The 23,996-nt window shown below is 46.6% G+C and overlaps 1 protein-coding gene across 1 annotated transcript in view; it reads right to left on the bottom strand.

Moving 5' to 3' along the window:
- Positions 1-23,996, bottom strand: part of RAI2 (retinoic acid induced 2) — a 48,247-nt gene continuing 24,251 nt past the window's right edge. The window contains exon 2 of the mRNA XM_074906620.1: positions 1-2,940. Coding sequence (XP_074762721.1) covers positions 1,171-2,835 — 1,665 coding nt within the window. The 5' untranslated portion in view covers positions 2,836-2,940 and the 3' untranslated portion in view covers positions 1-1,170. The remainder of the gene's footprint in view (positions 2,941-23,996) is intronic.

Consider the following 23,996-nt stretch of genomic DNA (forward strand, 5'->3'; position numbering starts at 1 on the left):
TAATAATGATAAAGAAGTTTTCTGTGGAACAGGTATAACCACAAAAAAGGCAGTGCTCACCAAAAATTGTTCTCCTGCTCTCACGTTCGTCCTTCTGTTGGGACAGGTTTTTACAAATGAGCCATGTGAACTTAAAAGCTGACAAGACAACAATGCATCTCCAGCTCATTTCCATACACAAGTGCAAAACCATAACCTACCAAAACTTTTATTTTCATTGTACATTCACATTTCTCCATTGACGTGGGTGGCTTGTACACTGCCGAGTGATAAAAGTTACAGTTCTGCTCTTTCACGTGCATTGATTTCAGCCATCAAAGAAACCTAGAAAACTAACAATAAACAACTTTTCCATATATCTGTAGCCAGGCTGGGAAAAATTATGTGACTTTTCCTTCCCTTCCCACCCTCCAGCAACCAAATTCCCCTGACTTTTAGGTATTTCTCTTTTAAATGACTGCTAATATCACTTAATATTTTAAGACGGTTTCCTAGGGGTTTCCCGCAATGAAGGTGGCATTAGGTGCACACTGGGCTCTACCGCTTACTTGCTCTTGCTCCTCTGGAAGCTCGTTTGGGCACATCATTAGCGGCTGTTGTGACGTGCTCTCCGACAGTGCTGTGGGATAATATAATTTTTCTTAGCCTGCTATTTTTTCTTAACATTTTAGGCTCATCACAAGTCAGTTGTGGCGCTTTACAGTTTACAGACTTTTTGCAAAACCTTCTCTGTACACTGAAAGTGATTCAGAAATGACAAAAAATGCCACAACCAATTAGCACGTACAAACATTTATTTTGAAATTTCCATTCCAACCGTTATGAAGAATTACATCATCAAAGCACTTTATGGCAGTGAAAATAGCTCTTACCACTCTGACTCATCCATTACTCCATTAAAGCTGCAAAATGTGCAATCTGCTTGAAAAATAGGTTGCTTTTTATTCAGTTTCCCATGAAAAGTCAAAATTTGATAACAAAAAAAAGGAAAGGAAAAAGAAAAACCAACCCAGCTTATAGGGACTCTACATCCAATCCTCTCCCCCTTCCCCCAAAAATAACTTACAAAGATAGTTTAAAGTTTTAAATGAGTTTAAAACCAAGTGCATCTTTTTTATTAGTTTTTTTTCTTCTTCTCATAATAATCTTAAAATTCTAAAAACCCATAATTTACTTTCTTGGAAAAAAGGCAGCGAGCCGTTGCTTCTTGATTGGAAGAATATGTATCTCCGGCGAGTTCATTTTCTTTAGCTTTACGCTCCTGTTTTTGACGGGTTTCCTGAGGGCCTCAGCGCTGTCCCGGGGCTCGGGCGGGCTCTTCACGTCATAGCACTGCAGCACCGAGTCCTGGGGCAGGTCCCTTTTGAAGGAAAAGTTTTTGGTGGAGACCCCGGACAGGCCCTTGATCTTGCCACAGAAGATGGTGGGCACGGCGTCCTTGACGGAGACGATGACTTTGGCTGTCTGCGAGGTGCTGACGATCTCGATGTTGTTGCCGGCCTTGGGCTCGCAGCCCGCCCTGCCCGCCTGCTCCACCAGCCACTTCTGCGGCTGTCGCAGCAGCTCGGCCGGCCCGCTGCCTGCCCCCCTGCCCTCCACCTTGCCCGACGCCTCCTGGGGCTTGCAGGGGGTGAAGGGGGCGGCTGGGCCAGGGAGCTTGTCCGGCGCAGGGTGAGCACCCGCCTCGGCAGCGGTGGCAGGGCTGGTGCTGGCCGCCTCCCCGTGGGGTCCCCCCGGCTTACGGCAAGAGGCGAGGGACAGGTCCAGGGCCCCGTCCTCGGGCGGCGGTGGAGGGGCAGCCTCGCTGGCCCGGGGCGCGGGTGGCCCTTTCATGGAGAGGTCCAGCGCCTCGTTCTCGCCGCCCATCTTGATGACGGTGTGGCGGCTCAGCTGGGGAAACTCCCGTGGGTGGAGGAGGTCAAAAGGCTTTGTCTCCTCCTTCTCCAGGGGGGTCTGGGTACCCTTGCAGGAGTTGGGGGTGAAGAGCGGTGGCTTGGGCAGGTCGGGGGCTGCCTTGGCCTCGGCGCTGTGGGGCACGGGGATGGGGACGGGGATGGGGATGGGGACGGGGACAGGCAGTGGGACGATGACGGGGTAGGGCACCAGTAGCGTGGCAGGGGGCACCAGCGGGGAGAGGGGCGAGCTGAAGGCCTGGGGTGGGAGGGCAGCATAATCAGGGGGGGGCTGGCAGGTGGCAGAGCCCAGGGCACCCTGCGAGGGAAACAGGTCTTGAAGGACGGCAGCGAACCCCGGCGTCTGAAAGACTGGGGGCAAGACGGGCTCCTGCGCTTGGCCGGAGGGCTTGGGGTCCAGGAGCTGGGGCTGCCCGACGGGGGCAGCGGTGCCGGGGAAGAGGCTGGCATGCAGGGGGCTGGCGGGGCAGGCAGCCCCTGGGGGCAGCACCAGGGGCGAGTTCAGGTGCTGGAAGACATGCTGCTCCAGGAGCACGGGCAGCGGGACAGGACCCTGGGTGGTCATGACGTAGGGGGTGGTGGTGTTGGTGGCCGGCATCTGCGGGGCGGCGCTGCCAGCGACCTGCAGGTGGATGGGCAGGACGACGGGGCTGTCCCCTAGGCAGATGGGCTGCAGCACAGTGGCCGCCACCTTCAGGGCCACCCCGCTCTGTGACTCAGCGGGCGGTGTCAGGATGGAGGGTGCGGGGACTGTCACCAGCGGGGACAGAGCTTTCTTCATCAGGTCAGCTGAGTTGATGTTCCAGGCCTCTGCCGTGATCAGCTGGGCCACCCCATTCTCCAGCTTGTTGTTGGCCATTGCTGAGGGTGAGCTGGTGACATCCATGGGCAGGTTTGGGGCATCCTTGTACAGCTCCTCCATGTCGCAGGGCTTCTTGGGCTCTGCCGGCGCCACCTCTACATCGCCGTCAGTGGGACCCGTGGCGGCTCCAGGCTGCCAGGAGCATCGGCACCAACATAATTTGGCCTGCAAGCCAGAAACATATTTTAGGCACTGCATAAATCTCCTCCTTAAAATAATATTTGCCATTGCCTTTAAAGACCCCATCGCCAAAGAAAAGCTGTTAAATGTTTCCACACTTCAGGCTAACGGCTCCATAATACAGTGTACTATATATACAGAGATGCTGGATATACATACATCCATGAGTGTCATACGAAGAGTTTTGAGGAGCTTATATTTAGCTGTAAACGCAGATAATTTAAAAGGTCTCAAGAACTGCCTGCAGGCAACCCGCCCCCCCTCCCAGTACACAGCCTGAAACAAGGACTTGGGCTGTCCATTTCACGTTTTTAAACAAAGCTTCACCTAATGACACTGCGTGGCAGAGCCCAGCAACAGTGTGCTGTTTTAACTCAACAAAAGCCCCCAAAACAAACATTTCTAAAAATATCACAGCTAAGAAATGTTCCACCATACTCAATTCCCCTGCAACACTGTCCCTTTTTCATCCCGGAGGGAATTACTAACGGCAAGCAGGCGAGCGCCACACGGTGCATACAGCACCTCGGAAACTGCTGTGTGCAGAGGGAGAAAGGAGCACAGACAGGCAACGGCAAAACCAAACCAAGCCCCAACACTCACCCTGATACAGAGCTAGGTGGAGACAGTAATGTGAACCAGGCACCTGATTCATTAAGTCCCATAAAATAACAAAAAAATCAAAGCAACTTCAAATTTATTTTGACAACCCAACCCTTTCTATTAACTGAGCAAATGGCAATTAAAAAAGGGCAGAGATGGTTTCCATTCATGATTGCAGTGAAAGTTGTAGCCTATTCCCTAAGAAGATCAACGTGCCCCTCCCCCTGAAAAAAAGCAACAAATTGATGGTGCTGTGTATGCATTTATGCAGAAAGATAAATTATTTCTTCCTTGCGAGTTACCGTTGGCAGACTTTGGCTGGGGGCTGGCTGCTCTGCCTGGCACTGCCCGTGCCTCTCCTGAAGTGTGTAGCACATCCTGCTGTAGTAATAATCACCATGGAAACTTGTCCATTTTCAACTGCGTTACCATGGGAAAGCACCAGCACACCCCAAATTTACATTTTTCACCTGCACACAGCTGAATCCTGCTCCCTAGGAGCAAAATGTGTGTCACTGCTGCCAGCTGGGCAGCTGGGCTGGTGGGAGAGAGGCGCTTCCCTGCATCCTGCAGGCACACTGGTGTTGGGATGATAAGGAGGGCAGCACCACTCCAAAATTGGATGGATGAGGAGTCCCAGCCCAGAGATGTGTCTACGTCTGAGAGCACGCAAAGAGCTTTTGCTGGCTCTGGTGCTTACAGAAATAATTTGCTCGCATAGATGTTTGTAGGACCAACAAACCTGCTAAGGGGGCAGGGAAAAGGGAGAAAAACCTCAAACACATCCCCCCCCCCCAAAGGCTAAAAAATGGCCAAGGCAGGGAAGCGGGAAATCTCCCAACTCTCTCCTGAGACTTGTAAATCCTTGGATTTGGCAGTGAGATGCTACAGTGAGTGCAAGACTACAAAAATACCAGGAGTTAATAGCAGAGGCTGGTTGGGTAAAATGCTAATAATTTATCAGGCGCGTTTGGGTTCTTAAAAAGGATTTTCAAAAGTAAACAGATGAGTCATTTCTTTTCCTTTCCTGCTTCTGGCTTAAGGAGAGTAATTCCGGATTGTTCTCATCTCATGAAATGTTCTGCAGAAAACATTCACAAATACAGGGTTGAGGGTTTTTTTGTTTGTTTCCTTTTCCAGCCTCAGCCAAGACAGATTACAGGCAGGCAGAGGTGCCCACGCACCAAAAAACAGGAGCAAAAATCAAACCCCTTATTCAGAAAGTAACAAGTATCGGTATCAAGAAGATTAGGCTAGTCTTGTTCTGAAAAAAAAAAAAAAAAAGGAACAGCAATTGTTTCTAAAAAGAAAGACAATGAGGAGACTGCTCAGCAGATTCAAGCTGAAAAAAAATAGATGTTGCTCTTTCTGTTAAGGAATTAAAAATCCATTTTCTACTGTTCTTATATAATCTCTCCCTCCTTCTTTTTAAAATCACCATTTTAAAAGCCTGTGGTCTCTACAGTGTACACCAGCATCTTTGCTCCTCCAGCTGCTGCAGCACAGCCGAGTGTTTTGCACATGACACTGGCTCTTCCCAATGTTTCTGTTTGCTTGAGAAGCGTGAGATTGTGGTGTTTTTATAGAGAATTAATGATGTGGCGGGGACAGGAAATGACCCCCTGTTCCCCTGGCAAACCCATTTAACGTTGAGAAATAGAAAAATTAAGATGAAAATTATGCTGCGTAAGAGACTTGAGGGATTAGCATGCTTATGGACCCATGAAGAGACAGATCACTCCTGAAGATGAAAGTATAAAACATAATAAAATTTCCCCATTGCTGCTTTAAAAGGTGACAGGGCTAGAGGCAGAGGAAATATCTAGATGAGGGGAAGAAGAGCTCATCTATCACCATCAGACACCTTGAAGAAATGCCTGTGGGCTTGGTTGGTGGTTTTTTTAAAGCATAGTCAAATACTGTTTTCTAGACTGAATCCTTTATGTTTCTGGGATCTATAAATATACATTGTTGAGCTTGCAGTCCTACACTGCCTCTGGGAGGGCCCCACTGTGCATGGGGAAGGAGATCAGAAAGGGAGGTACAACCCTTGACCTAGGTTTATGGGTTTGGGGTGGGGCTTTTCCCCCCTCACCCTTCCTATGTGGAGGTGTACCTTTCTGTACTCCCAGTGCACCTGCTTCTTGAGCATGTGATCGCTACAGAAAAAAAAAAAAAACGAACAGTGTATTCATGTACATATTGTACATATACATGTACACACTTGAAAACATTTCACGATCCTGCCCGCTGTACCTGCAGCTTGGTGGTAGCTGACTGTCAGGTACAGTGGAGTCCCAGCACAAGTGCCTCCTGTGCCTTGTAAAGCAATTCTCGGTTTTACCTGTGAGGCAATCCCAGGGCTGCTAAACATGTATTACACTAAACACCTATTATCAAGGTCAGTAAGCAGGCAGAGTGAAAAGGATCCAAGACCCTAAGCCTCAAAAGAGAAAATGTTTGAAGAGCTGGGATCAGGAGACAGTTTGAAGTTGTCCAAAGAGGTGCTTTGTAGTTCCTGGACTCCTGTTTTATACTGTGCACACCAAGTACACGGTATAAAACCGTAAGTCAACGTGGTTCTTCTTAAACTAAGTAAATTTTCAATGTTGGCATTAACAGTGATAGCTATACTGTTTTTCTTCTTTAATAAAAATCAACCTGAAGTATGTGCTGGGTTTGGGTTTTTTTGGTGTTTTTTACGATTGCTGCTTCACTGCACATAAATCATTCAGAGTTACCCCGTTTTTAAAACAAGTTTCATGTACCTAATATACACAAACAAAGGTGATATAATTCAGTGAAATTGCCTTAAGTTTCCTCTGTCTACCACATCTCAGTGCTGGAAAATCAATTAATTTCACTTTCCCTACTTATCTATTTAATATTTAATTTGCTATTTGTTTTAATTGAAAAGAAGCTTGCAACACAGAAACGAGCCCTATTGTAAATAAACCGGGCTTTCCCACCGGGGTGCTGATAAGAGTTAAGTTCATGGCACTAGGCAATGATGTGTGTAACTGTACAGGAAATGGTATGTTAGCTATACAAAAATGCCATGAAAGAGGTGGTGATAACTCTAGCTTATTTTTTTTATCTCCTGCTGATGGCCGTGCAACAGATTTTTCTCAGGGCTGTGGCGTGCCTTCCTGTGGGACCGCAGCACTGCACCGTGCACAGCTACCCCTGCTCTCTGCTTGCTCATCTGTGCCACGGCTTGTACCTCGCTATCGACACAGAATTCAAATTATACTGTGTACGCTGCAGGAAGGGTCTCAAATGTTCCCTTTGTGGGATGCCCTGTTCAGTACCTCCTGAAAAAAATGGGTTTCCCTTCAGTACAAACACAGTATCAAACACAAAGTAAAATGAGAAATCTTGACTTAATGGAACAGTTTGGGGACAAAATTGGACTTCAATATTTTGCCAAAACTCACTGCTTGTTGTCACTGATTCTCCTGCCAGAAACAACATATTTGATTTTTGTTCTGCAAAAGGTCATTAACAAGGGCCCTGGTGAGAGCACACCTCACAGGGACATCCCACTGCCCTTTGGGAGGGCAGCAGACCTGCTGAGCACCCCCGGCGACACACATCTGACCAGAGCACCATGCCAGGTCCTGCACGCCCTGGTCCCTGTCGGGCTGGTCCTGCCACTGCATGGCAGCACACCCCATCACCCTCAATGCACCACAAAACCATGCACCCAACCTGCACCCTACTGAGGCGTGGGTTTCTGAAGGACCTCAGGGTTGGGCCTGCCCGTCCTCAGCAGCCTCAGTGACTGAAGCCCAACCCATCTTTCTGCATCCTTCTTCTATGCAAGTGGGCAACAAGGACACATATTGTCATTGACTCACCAACTATAAGTCATCTTCCATCCTACAAATTTTTGTTTGCATAGTTCGAGCCATATACAAATAAAGGCTTTACTACATTCCAGAGAATGGCCATGAAGATGATCAGGGGCTGGAGCACCTCTCCGATGAAGACAGGCTGAGAGAGTTGGGGTTGTTCAACCTAGAGAAGAGAAGGCTCCAGAGAGCCCTTAGAGCAGCCTTCCAGTACCTCAAGAGGGCCTACAAGAAAGCTGGACATTTCACAAGAGTATGCAGTGATAGGACAAGGGGTAGTGGCTTTAAAGTGAAAGAGGGGAGAATTAGATTAGAAAGTTCTTCACTGTGAGGGTGGTAAGGCACTGGAACAGGTTGCCCAAAGAAGTTGTGGATGCCTCATCATGTGTTCAAGGCCAGGCTGAATGGGGCGGTGAGCAACCTGATCTAGTGGAAGGTGCCTATACCCATGGCAGGGAGGTTGGGACTACATGATCTTTAAGGTCCCTTCCAACCCTTCTATGATTCTATGATATTTTTACTGGTGCTTTGTTGCTAGAATAGAAAAAATGTATTTGGATAAAGTGAGCTTTCATACAGCAAATACATGGAGCTATTACTACACAAATAACGTACAGGTGGGCTCTCCCATATATGCAAACCACAGATGATTTCAGCAGTGTTTGCCTCTCACACTTCCAACTGATTCCTGTATTCAGGCACTTGGGACTGACAATCCTGGCTATCCTGCATACCCTTTTAGTCATCATCAAGCACCAAAGGGCAGAGGAGTAACCAACTCATAGCTAACGGTGAACTAGCCTTCTCCCCTGTGTTTCACCATTTGTGGTGCTGTGTTTGATACCCCGCACACCCCTCAGCTGGATGCAGAGGCACCAGGAGGGCCAGTGGGACCTGTCCCCCCTCTGCTCGCAGGAGGGATGATGGTGACCCCCTCTGAGGTATGGGGCAGGCAGAGTGGAGGAGAACCACAGGACACTTGTTAAGGCAACCAGCCCTTCATCCTCCTGCTGGTTCACAGTTGGGACCCCAAACATGGTCCCATTGCCTCTGGAAAGGGGGCTTGATGCCCCCCCCTTCATCATACTCAAAAGGGAACCTCTGGGAATGCACTTTTCTGTCTCCTCTGAGTGGCACAGAGGAAATACCTCAGTTTAGCCCTGTCCTCTCCCACTTTGTTCCCTTGACTCAAATACCCAGCAACTCCCTGTTAAGGTTTTTTTAAGTGCCTCCTCAAGTGCAAAAATGACAGGGCAAGGTAAGAAAGACGTTGGAAGGACAGGCAGGATTCACTCTGGTGAATCTGGTACCAGCCAGAGAGAAGAGGGAGGGCTGCACTGGGGTATCACCACCGGTATGAAAGCTACACCCACAGCCTTTGCTCACCATTCCTCTGCACAATGTTTCCTGCTCACCACACACTTACACACTGCCCTGTGTTACTTCTCACTCTATGGGAGCTATGTTGTGGAGGATGAGCTGGATGCTACTGAAAAGCAGTTAAAATAAGAGCATCTCATCAGACAATTTCAGAAGATGCTGGAGGAATAATAAGGCTCTGACGCAGCCCATGCAACAGGTACTCTCTTATTTTCCACCACTGCATTATGGATCCTTCTGGGAGGCAAACCTGTTTGTGTCAAGGCTCCCATCCAGGCTGTTAAGCCCTGGGGGAGCAAGAGGGAAAGGAAATTATTGCGGCAGTGTAAAACAGCACATTATAGACAGGACATTGACAATATGTATACACTGCTTCAGCACACAACACGATGGCTCTGAAATGCAGCAGCTTGACTGGCTGATTGTACTTTGGTCTTTTAAATAGTTCAGCTGAGAAATACCACAGCAGTCTGCCTACTGCACAGGCTAATCGCCTGCAAAGAGCCGTGTTAGAGTCATATATTTGCTAACTATATTGCTGTTGTCAACAGCCTGTAGTTAGCAATCCATTCTGTGGAGGATAGAACTCACTTTCTTCTCATTTAAAAACAAATCAGACCAATTGAAAGAAAAAATCCTGTCACGGGCCTGAAACCAGTGTCTTTACTCCCAAGGGCAATATATACAAGACAGACGATAAATGCTGTGGAAGGAATAGAGCATTTGCCTGACAAATTTCAACCTGTAGTGAATTTTTATACCCAATTTGAAAGCCTCACAAAAAACCTCGACATTTGCAGTGGAAACTGTGACGTACCCCAAGCATAAGGGAGATGGCACATGCCGCCATACTGCCAGATGCCTTTTCCCTTCCTCTGCTCCCTTCACGAACTATTCCACTAATGGGATATAACACCTAACGGACAGTCTCCTACTTTCAAAAGGACCACCGCTCACGCAATACATAGTATTACATATAAGCAGGCACTATAAAAACAGCTCTGCTTTGAAATCATTTGAGATTGATCTTGCTATGCCCAAATGCTTGACTTTCGCATATCCACAGCACATTCCAGTTCCTGGGGTCTCTAAACTGTCACGCTTGGAGGAACCTTGCAGCAGTTTCTGAAAAATAAACCTTTCGAATGGTGGTTTATTTTTTTCCCTTGGCATAGTACAGAAAGGCCTAAACAGCAGCAGCTTGCTTAGCCTGCAGTAAGCTGAACACATGCTCCGAGGCGGAGACAGTGCACGGAAATCTGATGTATTAAACCTGACATGTGAAGGGCAAATATAAATTTGCCAGCCATAATTACTGCTGTGTCACGTGCCGCCCAGTTCAGCGACGTCCCTTCGACCCAGCAGGCTCCTCTGATTCAGTGAAGCTTTCGTCCTCCAAATTTCTGTTCAAACAGGGAAGACGAGTTACTGCTTTTGCGACTGCAGAAGTGTTTGTTTAAAAATCAGCTTTCTGTTGATGCTGCCAGCAGCATGCAGGTGTCTCCTCCCAAAGCTTGACACAGTCCCTTGGCTGGGGATGATGGTGGCTGCAGCGTTGTGTTGGGATGTGTGTATCAGTAACACAGCCATCACACCCCCGCCCTGAACGCCTGTGGTGGGGAGGTGCTGCCTACATGGCCCTAAGGGAGCACCTTCTCACCAGCAGCTTCCCAAAAGCCAAACTGGAGGGCTGCCTGGTCCTGGGAACGTCCTGCTGCATGCCCCTCCTCACCTCTCACCCCATCGTGTACCTCTGCTTGCTCAGAATCACTGAATCACAGATGGGTTGAGGTTGGGAGGAACCTCTGGAGGTCATCTGGTCCAAGCCCCTTGCTCAACCTGTCAGGTACTCCAGACCATAGCCAGATGGCTTTTGAATATGTCCACGGATGAAGACTCCACAACCTCCCTGGGCAACCCATGCCACGGCTCAGTCACCCTCATAGTGTAAAAAGTGTTTCGTGACGTTCAGAGGGAATCTCCCGTGTTTCCGTTTGCACCCATTGCCTCTGGTCCTGCCACTGGACACCACTGAATCCTGGCTTTGACCTCTTTGCACCCTCCCTTCATATATTGCTACACATTGCTGAGATCCTTCAATGCAACTTTGCCAATGCAGCCCAAGGTACCATTAGCCACCTTTGCAGCAAGAGCACGTTGCCAGCTCACATTCAACTTGGTAATCACCAGGAGATCCCCGGTCTTTCCTGCTGAGCTGCTTTCCAGCTGGGTGGCCCCCAACATGTACTGGTGCCTGGGATTGTTTCTCCCCAGGTGCAGGACTTTGCACTTCCTCTTCTTGAACTTCCTGAGGTTCTTGTCTGTCTGTTTTTCCCCCGTGTTGAGGTCCTTCTGGATGGCACCATGACCCTCTGATGTATCAGCCGCTCCTGCCAGTTCCAGGTAATCTGCAAACTTGCTGAGGGTACACTCTGCCCCATCATCCAGGACATCAATGAAGACCCTGAACAGGACTAATCCCAGTACTGACCCCTGGGCTACACCACCAGTCACTGGCCTCCAACTAGATGTTGTGCCACTGATCACCACCCTCTGGGCTCGGCCATTCAGCCAGTTTCCAATCCACCTCGCTGTCTGCACATCCAGCCCACACATCAGCAGCTTGTCTGTGAGGATCTTATGGGAGACAGTGTCAAAGGCCTTCCTCAAGTCAGGGCAGACAATATTCGCTGCTCTCCTCTCATCTACCAGTCTTGCTTCTCATACAGTAGGACAGCTTCCCATAGGGGTGTCCTGATTTTGACTGGGATAGAGCTAATTTTTATTTTTTCCTTCTTAGTAGCTAGAATAGTGCTGTGTTTTGGATTCAGCATGGGATTTGATATGGGAAGAATGTTGATAATGCACTGATGTTTTTAGTTGTTGCTAAGAAATCAAGGGCTTTTCAATTTCCAATGTCCTGCTAGTGTGCAAGTACACAAGAAGCTGTGAGGGAGCGTAGCCAGAGCAACGGACCCAAACTGGGCAATGGAATATTCCATATCATATAACATCATGCTCAGTATATAGATAAGGGTTGATTGGGAAGCTCACTCTAGCTTCTGGGATCATGGTTTCAGGATCCTCTCTTCCTTGGGATTGCTAGCTGGGAAAGGGCTGGGCATGGGTCAGCGAGTGGTAAGCAATCACATGTGCGTTATTCATTTGTATTTTCTATTATTACTATTATGATAATCATTCTTTTAATTTTATTTTATTTCAATTATTAACATTGTTTTTATCTTGACCTACGAGTCTCCTTATCCTTACTTCTCCAACTCTTTCCCCCATTCCTCAGGGATAGGGGAGGGTGAGCGAGCGGCTGCATGGTGTTTGGTTGCTGGTCGGGTTTAAACTACGGAAGAAGGCAAACTGGCAGTGGGTCGAGAGTCTAACAAAGTCTAAATTAAAATGAATCAGGGAAAAACTGGACTTACTCTAGGGATCTCTCTTGCATCAGAACTCCTGAGATTTACTATACCTTGACCTTCACGGTTTTCACACGTGTTGTACACCCACGTGTTTACTTTTGGAGTGAAATCGTAGGAAGAATGCAGACTCATGCTAGAATTAAAAGACTTCTTAGGCTTGAAAAGTGCATGATTTTCCTATGGGAAAAAAATATTTTAAACTATTTCTCCTGTCATTAAATATCTCATTTAACTGATTATTTAGTATCATTTTCAATCAAAACATTATATTCGCCAGCAAAGCAAAGAAAAATGAGCTGTTTTGAGAACACAGAGCTAAACAAAACAAACAAGAGAGATGTTACTTTACAGTAAATTTTAAAAACCATGCATTTTGTTTTCCCAGCAATCGATACACCAATGATAACAAGAGGAAAAGGATACCAATTAAATGTAATTGCCAACCCTGCTTCTCCCAAAACCCGAAACAAAAAGCACTCAGTGTCAGTCTGATAAAATATTTGCTCCTTTCCCAGTCAAGCGCTTTATTAAATACTCCTTAAAACATCTCAGTTCTTACAAAGGATTTCCAAGTTTGATGTCAGTGAAACAACTTCAAAGCCTCATTAGTTCCCTGGCAGAGGTTTGTTCTCTTCCCAGAGACACTCGGCTCGCTATTTTGTCCTGACCCTCTCCACTGATCCCAGGGTCAGATATTTTTACTACATTCGTTTGATCTTTTCCGACATCCAGATGAGAATTGGTATCAGTGTGGCAAAGGCTGCCATCCATTGCCTGTCTCTTATTGCTTACATGAATCTCTCACTCCTGGTTATGAGGGACAGGGATCCCTCACAGACCAGTTACCAAGTTTTAGCCAACAGGTTAGTGAGATAAAGTTAAAATTCAGGTTTTAAACTGCTACAGCACTTTTGCAGGCAAAACATCTAACTTTTCCCCATTACACCAACATGGTTTCAACAGCTTTGGCTGTCTTCCAACCAGCCACACAAGCAAAGCATGCCAGAGTACCTCTTGAGGGGTAAACCAGCTTCACCAGCTCAAAACTCATAAACAAAGCGAGGTGCCACCAGCACCACACATGTCCCGAGAGCCCCAGCCCCTCAGACATGCTGCAAACCCTTTCCCATCCCCTCCTTATAGCACACCAGTGCCAGTTAAAAACCACTTTTCCTTGATGCAGACAAGGCCAGAATAGGGCTAACCTCAGCACTGCTGAGGGAATTGCCCTTAAGCTTGTCTTGCTTGCTAGACTTTCTTGAGACAGAAAGGAACTAAAAATAGAAACCAGTTTTATTGTATTTTAAAGCCATGGAGGTTAGAATAACAAATCCCGACGCTTCTGTAACTCATTTTAAAGCAACTGAAAGTTTTCACACAATTCTCATCATCCTAATATAGTCTGGCTTAAATAAATAAATAGTGAGAAGAAAAGCAAAACTAAGTAAAAACCTGAATCTTCCAGCTCACAGATCCTTTTTGATGAGGTACAAATGCTCCTGTCTCACACCACAGGTAAGGACATGGAGGTGATAACCACACACACGTGTGCCACCCAGCTTGCCACTGTGCCCCTAAAGTGCAAAACCCTTCTCCTGCCTATAGCTCTGACAGCTCTCAGTGGCACAGATGACACAATTTAGGGATGGGCCAAAGAGATGAGAACCAAAAATAGACTTATCAGCTTCTCTTTTCTTGTGGGACAGCATCTCACCTGGGAGCACAGGCAGATACGAAGGTGTAGGAGTATCAGGATGCTGCTTGGGGAGTAAAAGGGTGGAGAAGCCTTCCCTCCCATGGTGCAAAATGTTGATATTTAATACTGCATCCTTCTCCACTGGCATGAGTAACCAAATGCTCCTTCAGCTTGCCATATCAAGATCAAGTTTTATGTTCATAGCTTCAGATTTATTAGACTGACATTCCCTCTCCTCCACCCCTTCACTTTGATAAACTAAGCCCAACATTTCATCAGCTACATGACGGTGCTAATCCTCAGCAGATTTCAAACTTGCCCTACTCTTGCACCAGCTTATTTAAAAATGTGTGGATGGAAAAACTTTCAAGCAAAAGTAGCCCCTTATTTTCATCCTTGCAAAATTTGTAAGCAGCTGCAAGGATGTTGTTTAAAAGAGAAAGAAAAATGTAGGAGTCCTGTGATGCGAGGAAAACTGCAGCATTTTTTCTTTGAATTTTGCATCCTTTTACACACTCACTTTCACCCTAGTGTCTGTACCATTTCCTGGTCGGACTTTGACAGGCAGATAAATGACCCCTCCATCGTGCTGTGATTCATAAGATGTCAGCCTTCTGACTGGATTCAAGCTAACACCAGCATGAGATGCAGCATTACAGTGCTGATGGATATAACAAGAAGATCTCACAACTTTTCGATTTGTTTTCACCATCAAAGCCTAATTTAGCCCTCCTAGAAGCCCCTGTACTGAACTGTGAAATACAGATGCTTCTGACTGCAAATAATACGCAAGTAACAGAAAGTATGGAATATCTGTCTTGTTGCACCTCGGTGCCACTGAGGTTACTGCTGTTCAGGTAACTGGTCCAGATTACCTGTAACACCTACAAATACCCTGCATGCACACAGATACTTGCAAGTACTTTTCTAGTGCCTTCTGCCTCATCTGTTTGACTGTGAGGTCTTCTGGGCAGCAATCGTTTTGTTGGCACATGATTAGCACAAAGCCCAGACCTTAGCTTGGATTTCAGTTACCGCTGCAATCCAGATTATCCATCATTCCTGGGGATGGGTGGGCACACACACACACTCACGGAGGTGGCACGGGGCTGCCTTCCCTCTCATTCTAGCTGCTGGCCATTTCATCAAGGTCTACCATGTTTTTCTGCTGCTGGACCATTTAGAGTCTGCCTAAGTGTGAATGTTAATGCCAAAATTTTACTAATTTGATGCTGTATGAACAGCGACCTTCCAGACAGTTCCAATGATTATTCTCCAGCCGGGTATCCTGGCTCTGACTGACACACTGCTCATACTGCACAGAGGTGAGACTACTCCAAACTGTGCTCAGACCACACAAAAAAGTAATATTGATCTTTGTCATCAGGCATTAAGACCACTCAAAAGAAAAGAGTTATATCTCAGGAAATGCAGGCAGGGCAACCAGCACTCTAAAAATAGTGTTGCTACTGCAGGTAAAAGTAAATATTATTTTCCTGATACTGTGAACTAGTCAACATGAACATATTTCGCAGACATGTATTGCAAGAGGAAGCAAGGTCGGTCCTGCCCATACTTTTCCATCAAACCTTTGGAGAGTACATACATCAAGATGAATGCAGTATACCAAATTTTGTTATTATCACCTCCCCTATCTTAATGATGGTTGCGTGGTTCCAGAAGAGGAGTGTGCTGCCATAGGATATAGAGCCCCTGACATATTTACTGCAGCATTTTTCACCAGCAATTTCCACTGCGATGTGTGCTATTACGTGTTCAGAAAAACTTAGAGAAACTGCAGGATGCAGAACAACAATTACATCTTTCCCAGATGAGACTACTACGTTAATGGATCGGCGTCATCCATCACCATAGATCGTAAGTCCTCTGGGGAACGTCACCAGGCCACTCCAATAAATCTGACGGGGAGATTTTATATTCAGCTGTTCAGCTCAGCCTTAGGAAGCAGTTTAGCAACACACTCCACAGCATGACTATGGCTCAGCTCTCCCGGTGAGGTGATGTTGCTCTACGGCCATGAAGCTCTAGATGTAGGAGATCCTTGCATGCCAGTGTAGAAGGGCATACAGGACTGCAGCCTGGCATTAACTCCTCACACAGTCTGTTCTTCAAAGGACTGAATTTCAGTACGCAGATCACAGACTGTGAAGGAAGAAAGCTGACTGCGCAGCTTCATTCTTCTACCAACAACAACAAAGCAAAGAAAATAAAAAATAAAGGAGAACAAAACTAACAGACAAAAAAACCCCACCTGCCAGCAGTCCGGTGCAGCTCTGAAGTAAATTTTTTTGCTGTCGATCTTCTTGATTCTTCAGGCCACCTCAGCAGACAGAGCAGACTGTCTGCCATGAAAATGTAAGGTGATGCTCTATTAGGGAAGTGCATACTTCTCACAGGCTCTTCCTTCAGGAAAGCCAAACAAATAGCCCACAAATAAAAACCTCCACGGCTGTACCATGTCCTAGTTTATCCTTGTAATAACAGGAGAACAGGACCTGAGGCTGTCTCTCCTCATCTCCTGTGCTAATGCAAATGCAGGAGCAGTGTAAGAGCAGGCCGAGGGGAAGGGCAGCCTCATCGGAGCCCTTTTGGGAGGCAGCTCCAACTGAGGGGGTCCGAGGGCACTTTTGTCTCTCCTGCTTTGTGTATATTCTGTTTCAGGCAACAATATATTTTCCTGACATGCCGTTCATGTAGCTGGAGCTAAGCATTTCCTCATACAGTACTGGGGGTGGGGATCTGCCACGGCATTGCTGCTCCCAGGCTTAACCATTTTGAGTCCTCTCTTCCCTTAGGCACTGGCTTTCACCACCCATCCCGCCCCACGCCTGCCCCAGTGCAAGCCTTCTGACTCACCTCGGGTACCCAATGCAAGGGCATCAACCCCAATGTCTGTTCCCACCAGGATGGGAGTACCACCAGATGTGCCCCCCAAAATGGGGACAGCCTTGGGGTGTCACCTGTGTCCGTCCAACACTCCCCATCCCCACATGCCAGCCCTGAAGTTCCTCCTTCTCACGGTGGCTGACCCCCTCCCACTGTCTCAGTACATGGGTGCACCAGGTTTGGCCAGAGGAGCAGGGATGGAGACCGAGGGCTTGAACAACTGCAGCTCCTGTGGCAGTGAGTACCTAATGGTAACCAGAAGGGAGCACAACAGAGCTTGGGAGATTAGCAAAACAAGAAGAAAGTAGTTTTAACTACATAATAATTTCAGGGAATACAAACTGCCTATAGCCTGTATAAGTCGTGAGAAACAGCACACGCTCGTCTTGCCTCAGGCAAATCCATATGTTGGTAGACAAGCTCAGCTACAGAAATTATACCCTTTTTTGCAGATAGAAACAGCAAGAGCACCCAAGAAGTACAAAATAGTATTTTCTTGGCAGGGTGTTAGAGAAAACAACCATGTTCATTTAAGAGCTTGCTGTTGGCAAAGGGGGAGGGTGGATGCCCCCGGCTCTTGCCTCCTGCAAAAGCTCTCCACCATCCCTCCAGTGGGGTGGTCAGCATCAGGTCTCTGCACTTGCCCCTGCTCAGGGGGCTAAGCCGTTGCTGGATGGAGGGTTTACTGCACCTTTCAGCTCCTCCTGCATGCAAAATGTGGGTCTGCCCCACACCACCCCAAGAAACTCCATGGCTCCAGCTGGGCTGTCCTGCCCAGGCACCCCATGTACAAGCATGGGCAGTCTGCAAGGTGCCAAAGCAGTGGGTGCCATGGGGCTCCTGGGAGACAATGCTGGCCAGCCTTTGCCCAGGATGGTGGCTGAGGGAAATAAGAGGAATCTGCAGTACAGGAGGCACAGCGGGAACAAGCCACACTGCAACAGGGATTGCAAAAGAAGCCCAGAGAGGTAAGGTGGCAACCAAGAAAAACTTCCGTTTTTACCACGTGTTGATGGATGTGCTCACACACCAAACCACTGGCCAAGCTGTGTGAACATCTGAATGGCATAAAGCAAACCAGAGGAGACAGTTGTACCCTGGTGAGCACAAACCCTTTGTGACCCCAACTGAATCTTCCCCAGAAAGGTGTTGTGATCCATAGTTTGAGAAACCAAGCAGACATCTGCTGGCCATGGCTGCACCGGGAAGAGTGGCCACCAAGACAAGCATGAGTGACCACAAACCAGGAGACAAGCTCTCTGCCAAGATGTGCTCCATGCTGAGAGGATGCCAGAGCCCCCCAAAACTCAGCATTCACAATTTTCGCAATAGCCATGCTCCAACGACCAACCTGCATTTCCTTGGCTGCCTCATAGAACTGAAAGAGCCATCTCCACGTGGTGCACCTCCCAGAAAACACTTCATGCTGGTTAACTCCAGTAATCTCAAGGGCTGGCAGCCAGCTGCTGGTTGCTGGGTGCAGCACTTGCCTCTGTTTAGGCAAGGGCCCTTGGTGGGATCCCACTGGCAAAGTCAGTGCCAGTGCTTGTGGTTTCACAGGGTACTTGGCTGTGGGGAGCAGGTCCCAGCACACACCCATCTTGCCACACCCAGGGGTCCTCCACATCCAGTGGAAAAGGTCCTGCAGCATGCTACAAAAGCATGAAAAATCAATAGACTCTACTGCCTTTTTGTCTGACATTAGCAATTTTATATAATTTTAATGCTAACCAGAGTAAGCAGGAGAGCATGCTGCTATCAAAATTTAATTAAAGAGGGGGTAGATCTTCGAAGATCCCGGAGTTACCCAGTAAGATGAACATCTGGTGATCTCTGCCCTGTCCTTACAGTGATTAAGGATGATTTGGCCCCCGCTTTCAGATTAAGATCTTGTCAGGACCCAGCCACCAGTGTGGGCTGGCAGAGGCCAAGGGGTGGGAAGAGGTACAGACCAGGGGCAGTGGGTGCCCACTGTGATGGTGGCACCAAAGCCACTGACCTGGCAGCTGCAGCAGCACTGGGCACAGTGTTGTGGGGTGCTGGCAAGGGGGAGCGGGAGGCCAGCTGTTTGGGTTTAGCTGTCTAAACAGACACTGACGGACTGATCCTTTTGCATCTCGGGCGCTAATTAAAGCTTGTTTATTATCTGATTGTTCCCAATAGCATATATTTCTTCTTTGTGAAAACACAGTCGACGCTGATGTCTAAAAAAACCTGCAAAACCAAAAGGAGTAGAAAGGTCCATGTTTGAGCAAGTTATGGGGTGCAAGGGACACCCTACAGCCCACCCCACCAGCGCCCAGCTCTCCCCATCCAGCAGCCACAGGCATGGGTGCACGCATCTGCTCAGTGCCAGGCTGAGCGGTGAGCTCCATCCATTTCTTCCACACTGGTTATGGCTTGGGCAACAGCTACCAAGAAGAGAAGTTCTGGCTGAAGCATTCGCCCTCGGAGCAGAGGTAGCTATGTGTAATCAGAACTTAACGAGGTAGCTGGAGTGAGTGTGATCTAGTGGCAAAGTCGTTACCAGAGCATCCCGGGCAGTGCTCATACCCACAAAGACACAGAAAATGCACATCTGGAATAACTGGCAGCATCCATTAACCACAGTTTTGGGGCCCTAGAAAGGGTATACCTAAATATAGTTAAACCCTTTGGCAATATCTGCATCCTTGATACAGTCAGTGGAGAAGGATGGGTGTCTCCTCCAGGCCTTGGCTTTAGGTGGGCCATAGGCACCAAGCAGGTTTGGCTGGGACTAGAGTCCAGGCTTTACATTAAAAAGCCACCAAAGCTGCAAACTCAGCCACTGAGGAGAACAGAAATGCAACCTTCTCCTGGTTGCCTATATGCTCCCGATTCTAGGTGGCTGCATTACGATGCATTCTTAAATACGCAGTTATTGCCTCTTTTTCAAAAGGCCTTGTTATGCTGCAAAAGGACATACAAAAAAAAAAAAAAAAAGAAACTATTTTTTTCAGACGTTTCTTTGTAACTTTCAAGCCTCTGACTCTGAACTAAGTAACACGATATGTACATGTAAGCTAAAAAAAAATATATTTGTCTAGGAATCTGCTTCTAATGATATGATGCTAGCTGCTACCCTTGTAAATGTATAGAATTATTTTAGTCTTTCTCTTGCTGCATCTTACAAAGGCAACACACTGTAGTTTCAGTAGTTGCATTTTTAAATGTGTTTATCTCGGTCACTGCTACTTAGAGCATAAGAAGATTTAGTGAAGCCAGTTTAGCATCAGTCTAGTGCAAAGGAAAAAACTCTCTAATTAAAACCAAAAGAATTATACTGTTTGGAGGGTAAAATTCTCAACATTATCAAGTTAAAGTCTTTCGACTGATTCAATAATAGACCTCTGGGCAATTTCATTCAAAAGGCACTTGGTGTTTGGGGGTTTTTTTGGCTCGTCACTAATTATTTCATTTAATTGGCAATTTCAGGTATAGAAAAGAGGACCAAGAGCATTACAACATCAGGATTTCCTTTAATAATATGATATAAAATCACGAATGACGAAAGAATGTGATTCCTGATCACGGCAGTCCATCTGATGCACATGGAGCACTGCTGGTGTGCGTGCCACCTTGCCCTGAGAGGCCACACTTCTTTGCCATGTAGTGACCGTATGGGAAATGGGGGAGAAAGCAACCTGTTTTGATGGCACTGCTCCCAGATCCTTCCACTAAAATACAAATAAAATAATCTACAGACAGACAAAAGCAGGGGGGGACATTCAGAGGCCAGGAGAGGCACCTAACGTAGTGTCTGTGTGTTTCCAATGGTCCCAGCTTTCCACTGTCTTGGAAAATGCCAGGAGAAAGGAAGATGTTGTTCAGGAAAGGTGAAGCTGCCACTCACACAGGAAATGATGTGGGAGGCTGAACAGCCACCATAAGATGAAAGTCTGAGCATGCCCGTGTGATGAGAAAACAATATCCCTCGGCATCATGCTGCCCGTCGGGTGACAGGAAAGTGACTCAGAAGACAAGCGCACTTCAAAGGTTCATGGAATACTAGTTTATTTTAGCTGAAGCCCGTCTGCAGCAGAGCAGGGAGGCCTGCAAGCAGAAAGCATCCGCTCTGCATCCTGCAGCCGTGGCTGGAGCGGTTCAGCCCCCAGGAACAAAAGCCTTCCTCCTCTTTTCCCTTCTGGTCGATGGAGGAGGGCAGGGAGGGAAATAGCTGTTGTTACCACTGCCGAACCACGGCCAGCGGAGGCCTGATGCCACAGTGGAGCAGGATGAGATGCTCGGTGACCGCCCCGATGCGCTCCACGGTCTCTATGACAGAAAGCTCAACTGTCCATCCATCAGTAGGCTATCGGTGTGACAGAAACATTAGGTTACAGCAGCCACATCACTGTGATCCACAGTTAATTATTCCCCATACCCAAACAGCAGCAACACAGGGAGGAAAGGGATGAGCATGTAGTTGGTAGTTTGAATCTGTTATCGATTGGATGCTAACAGAGGGAAATAACTAACTATAAAATATTTCCTGTGTCAGAAACAGGGAGGAAGGGTGATAGATTTTCTTCAGATTATTGGGGGCAAGAAAAGAAATGTCATAAATTCTGAAAGCCCCAAAGTTTTTTTCAAACATGTCAGATTTTTTGGGTTGCTTGGGTTGCTTTTTTTTTTTTTTCTTCAGTTCCCTCAATCTATTCCCTGCTGACAGACAGCACATGAGCTATTCAACGGATAGGGTGATCTACAGCTTTGGTCCTTGAGGTTCCGATTTGATTGCAAGAAAACGAAAACAGCTTCCGGCACTCCCAGACTTGCTCCAGCAGAAGTTGTTTCCCAGTCAGTAGGGCTGGCTACAGATCAAGACTCTGAAGGAGTAAAACGCTCAGTATCTGGCCCCTTAGTTAGAGAGGCTTTATTTTATCGTACTGTTTTTAGAGATTTATCACTTCCTTTACCTTCCTCCATACGGACAGTGAAGAAAATCTGTTTTAAACGTGCGACAGGCACGCTTTCCATCAAAGAGTAAATTCTGGGGATAAATAAAGAAAAAATGAGCTATTTTTAAGCCAGAGATGATCACCATGCTGATGAGTGAGCTCAAGTGTCTGAACACCAGTGTTGCTCAGCATATTTACAAGATCAGGTTGCCACCTCATTCTTTAGATGATCTGAGATCACTGGAACCCCTTTCCTTAAAAATACAGCTACAAGTAGTAATTAAATGTCAGTTTGGGGTTTGTGCACATAGGCATGACTGCTTTCTCCTCAGGCACCTTGGAAGTCTGCTGCTGGTCTTTACGGAAAAATGCATTTAGCCCTAATACTAGGTTCCACAGGTTGTGAAACTCTGCATTCAACTTGGTAGGACTGTGGTGCAACAGCTTCAGAGAGATGTACTGGATCAATGCCAGTAATGCAGATACTTCTGCAAGTAGGTCAGACACCAATCCTGCAGAGACCTGGAGCATGACCCAAAAAACTGAAGCAAGGGGCAAAAAGAGAGGGAAGGAGGGTAGGATGCAAAGCTCCTGACATCTGTATCGCAGAACTACAGGGACCTCTGGGTTGTCTCCAGATCAAAGGACCGCTTGATAGCAGTCACCAAACACCTTCTAGCGGAACTCTACCATTCATCTCATTCTTCTCATTCATCTCATTCTTCACATCTCATCTTCATTCATCTTCCTAAGAGAGGCCACTATGTTGACGTGCTTCATAATTTATTCCCATGAGTAGCTGCAATGGAAGGAAGTGGTAGCACATGGAGACCTGGCACTGGCAGAGATTGGGGGATCCAGTTCTGGGGACATACATGGTGCTGCTGAGAAAACTGGAGATAGTGCAGGGTGCAAGGCACAGAGAGTTCTGGGCATTTGAAGAAAATAACCAGAAAAAAAAAAGGTATGACTGCTGTAGGGAAGATGAAGAGGGGAATGAAGGAGAAGAACCTATAGCTGCTGACACAAGGGGTAAGATGAATGAAGTTGCAGAGAACACCTGAAGTAGAGGGGGTGAAAAACAGAGTTTGTTATGGAAGATACAGAAAACAGTGACAAATAAAGAGCTGCTGTGCAGTGCCCTTAGCTTGCAAATATAAGACTTGTTGAGGGATGTCTACTGTCTTTCTAAAATTGTTGCCAAAGATGGATGAAAAATTCCTCTGACCACAACTGAGGAAGTGATCTATCTCCATAACTTTGAAAACTGGAGAAGAAATGGGGTGTCTCGATCCTACTGCAGAAAGTCAGGTTATGAAAACAGGTGTTCTTGGGCAGACCCATGCTCTCTTTTATAGACCTCCGTGGGCTCCCCACAGTCTGAGTGTAAAGATGTGATCTGGATTGAAGGCCTGAAGGAAGTGACCAGCACACCTCCACAGTATGATCTGCAAAACTGTTCTCAGCTAAAATTGCAGGAGCTTGTGTGGAGTGACAATATATTGAGGACAATGTTTAAGGCTCTTTAAGAAAAATAGTCTACATTCTGTCTGCAGTCACTCCCATGTACAAAATCCCTTGCACTTTGTCTTCTAGAAAGAGAGAATATTGCACTGAAGGCATTCTTAAGCAAAAGCATATCTTGAGATGACTGAAAACCAACTTTAAATGCATGTTGTAATTTACTAAGCCATTAAGAAATTTCTTATCATTGCCTTGAATCCACAAATTCCTGTGGTCTGCTTAGACCTACTTTGTGTTTCAAATTCTCAAATCAGCACAACAGATGATGAGAAAATGTGAGTTACACTGCAGCCTTAAACACCAAGGAGAACATCCCAAGCTTTAAACCAAAAGGTTACTGTGATTTAACAGATGGCCTTCAATCTGAGAAATAAAGTAACTGAAGTAAATAAAATGGAGTCTGAAGAACAAACAAAATATATTCTCAGGCCCAAATGTAAAAGAACCTGAAAAGGCAAAGAAGAGTCAATACAGATTTTCAATTTTATTACTTTGATTTCATAAAATTCTTTGGATAGTGTTGCTTGCTCAGTACAACCATAGAAATTGTAATGGCAAATACTGTACTGTGATTTATGGATTGAAAGGTTGTCTGATTTCATTATGCTGGTAAATATAACAGTGGAGACACCTTCTCTTGGAAAGCTATTTCTAAATTGCTACATCAATATCCAGATAATCAAAACTGATATTTACCTTCTACAAGAACAGCATGTGTGTGTAT

This window comes from Athene noctua, chromosome 1, assembly GCF_965140245.1.
Source record: "Athene noctua chromosome 1, bAthNoc1.hap1.1, whole genome shotgun sequence".
Classification (NCBI taxonomy): Eukaryota; Metazoa; Chordata; class Aves; order Strigiformes; family Strigidae; genus Athene; species Athene noctua.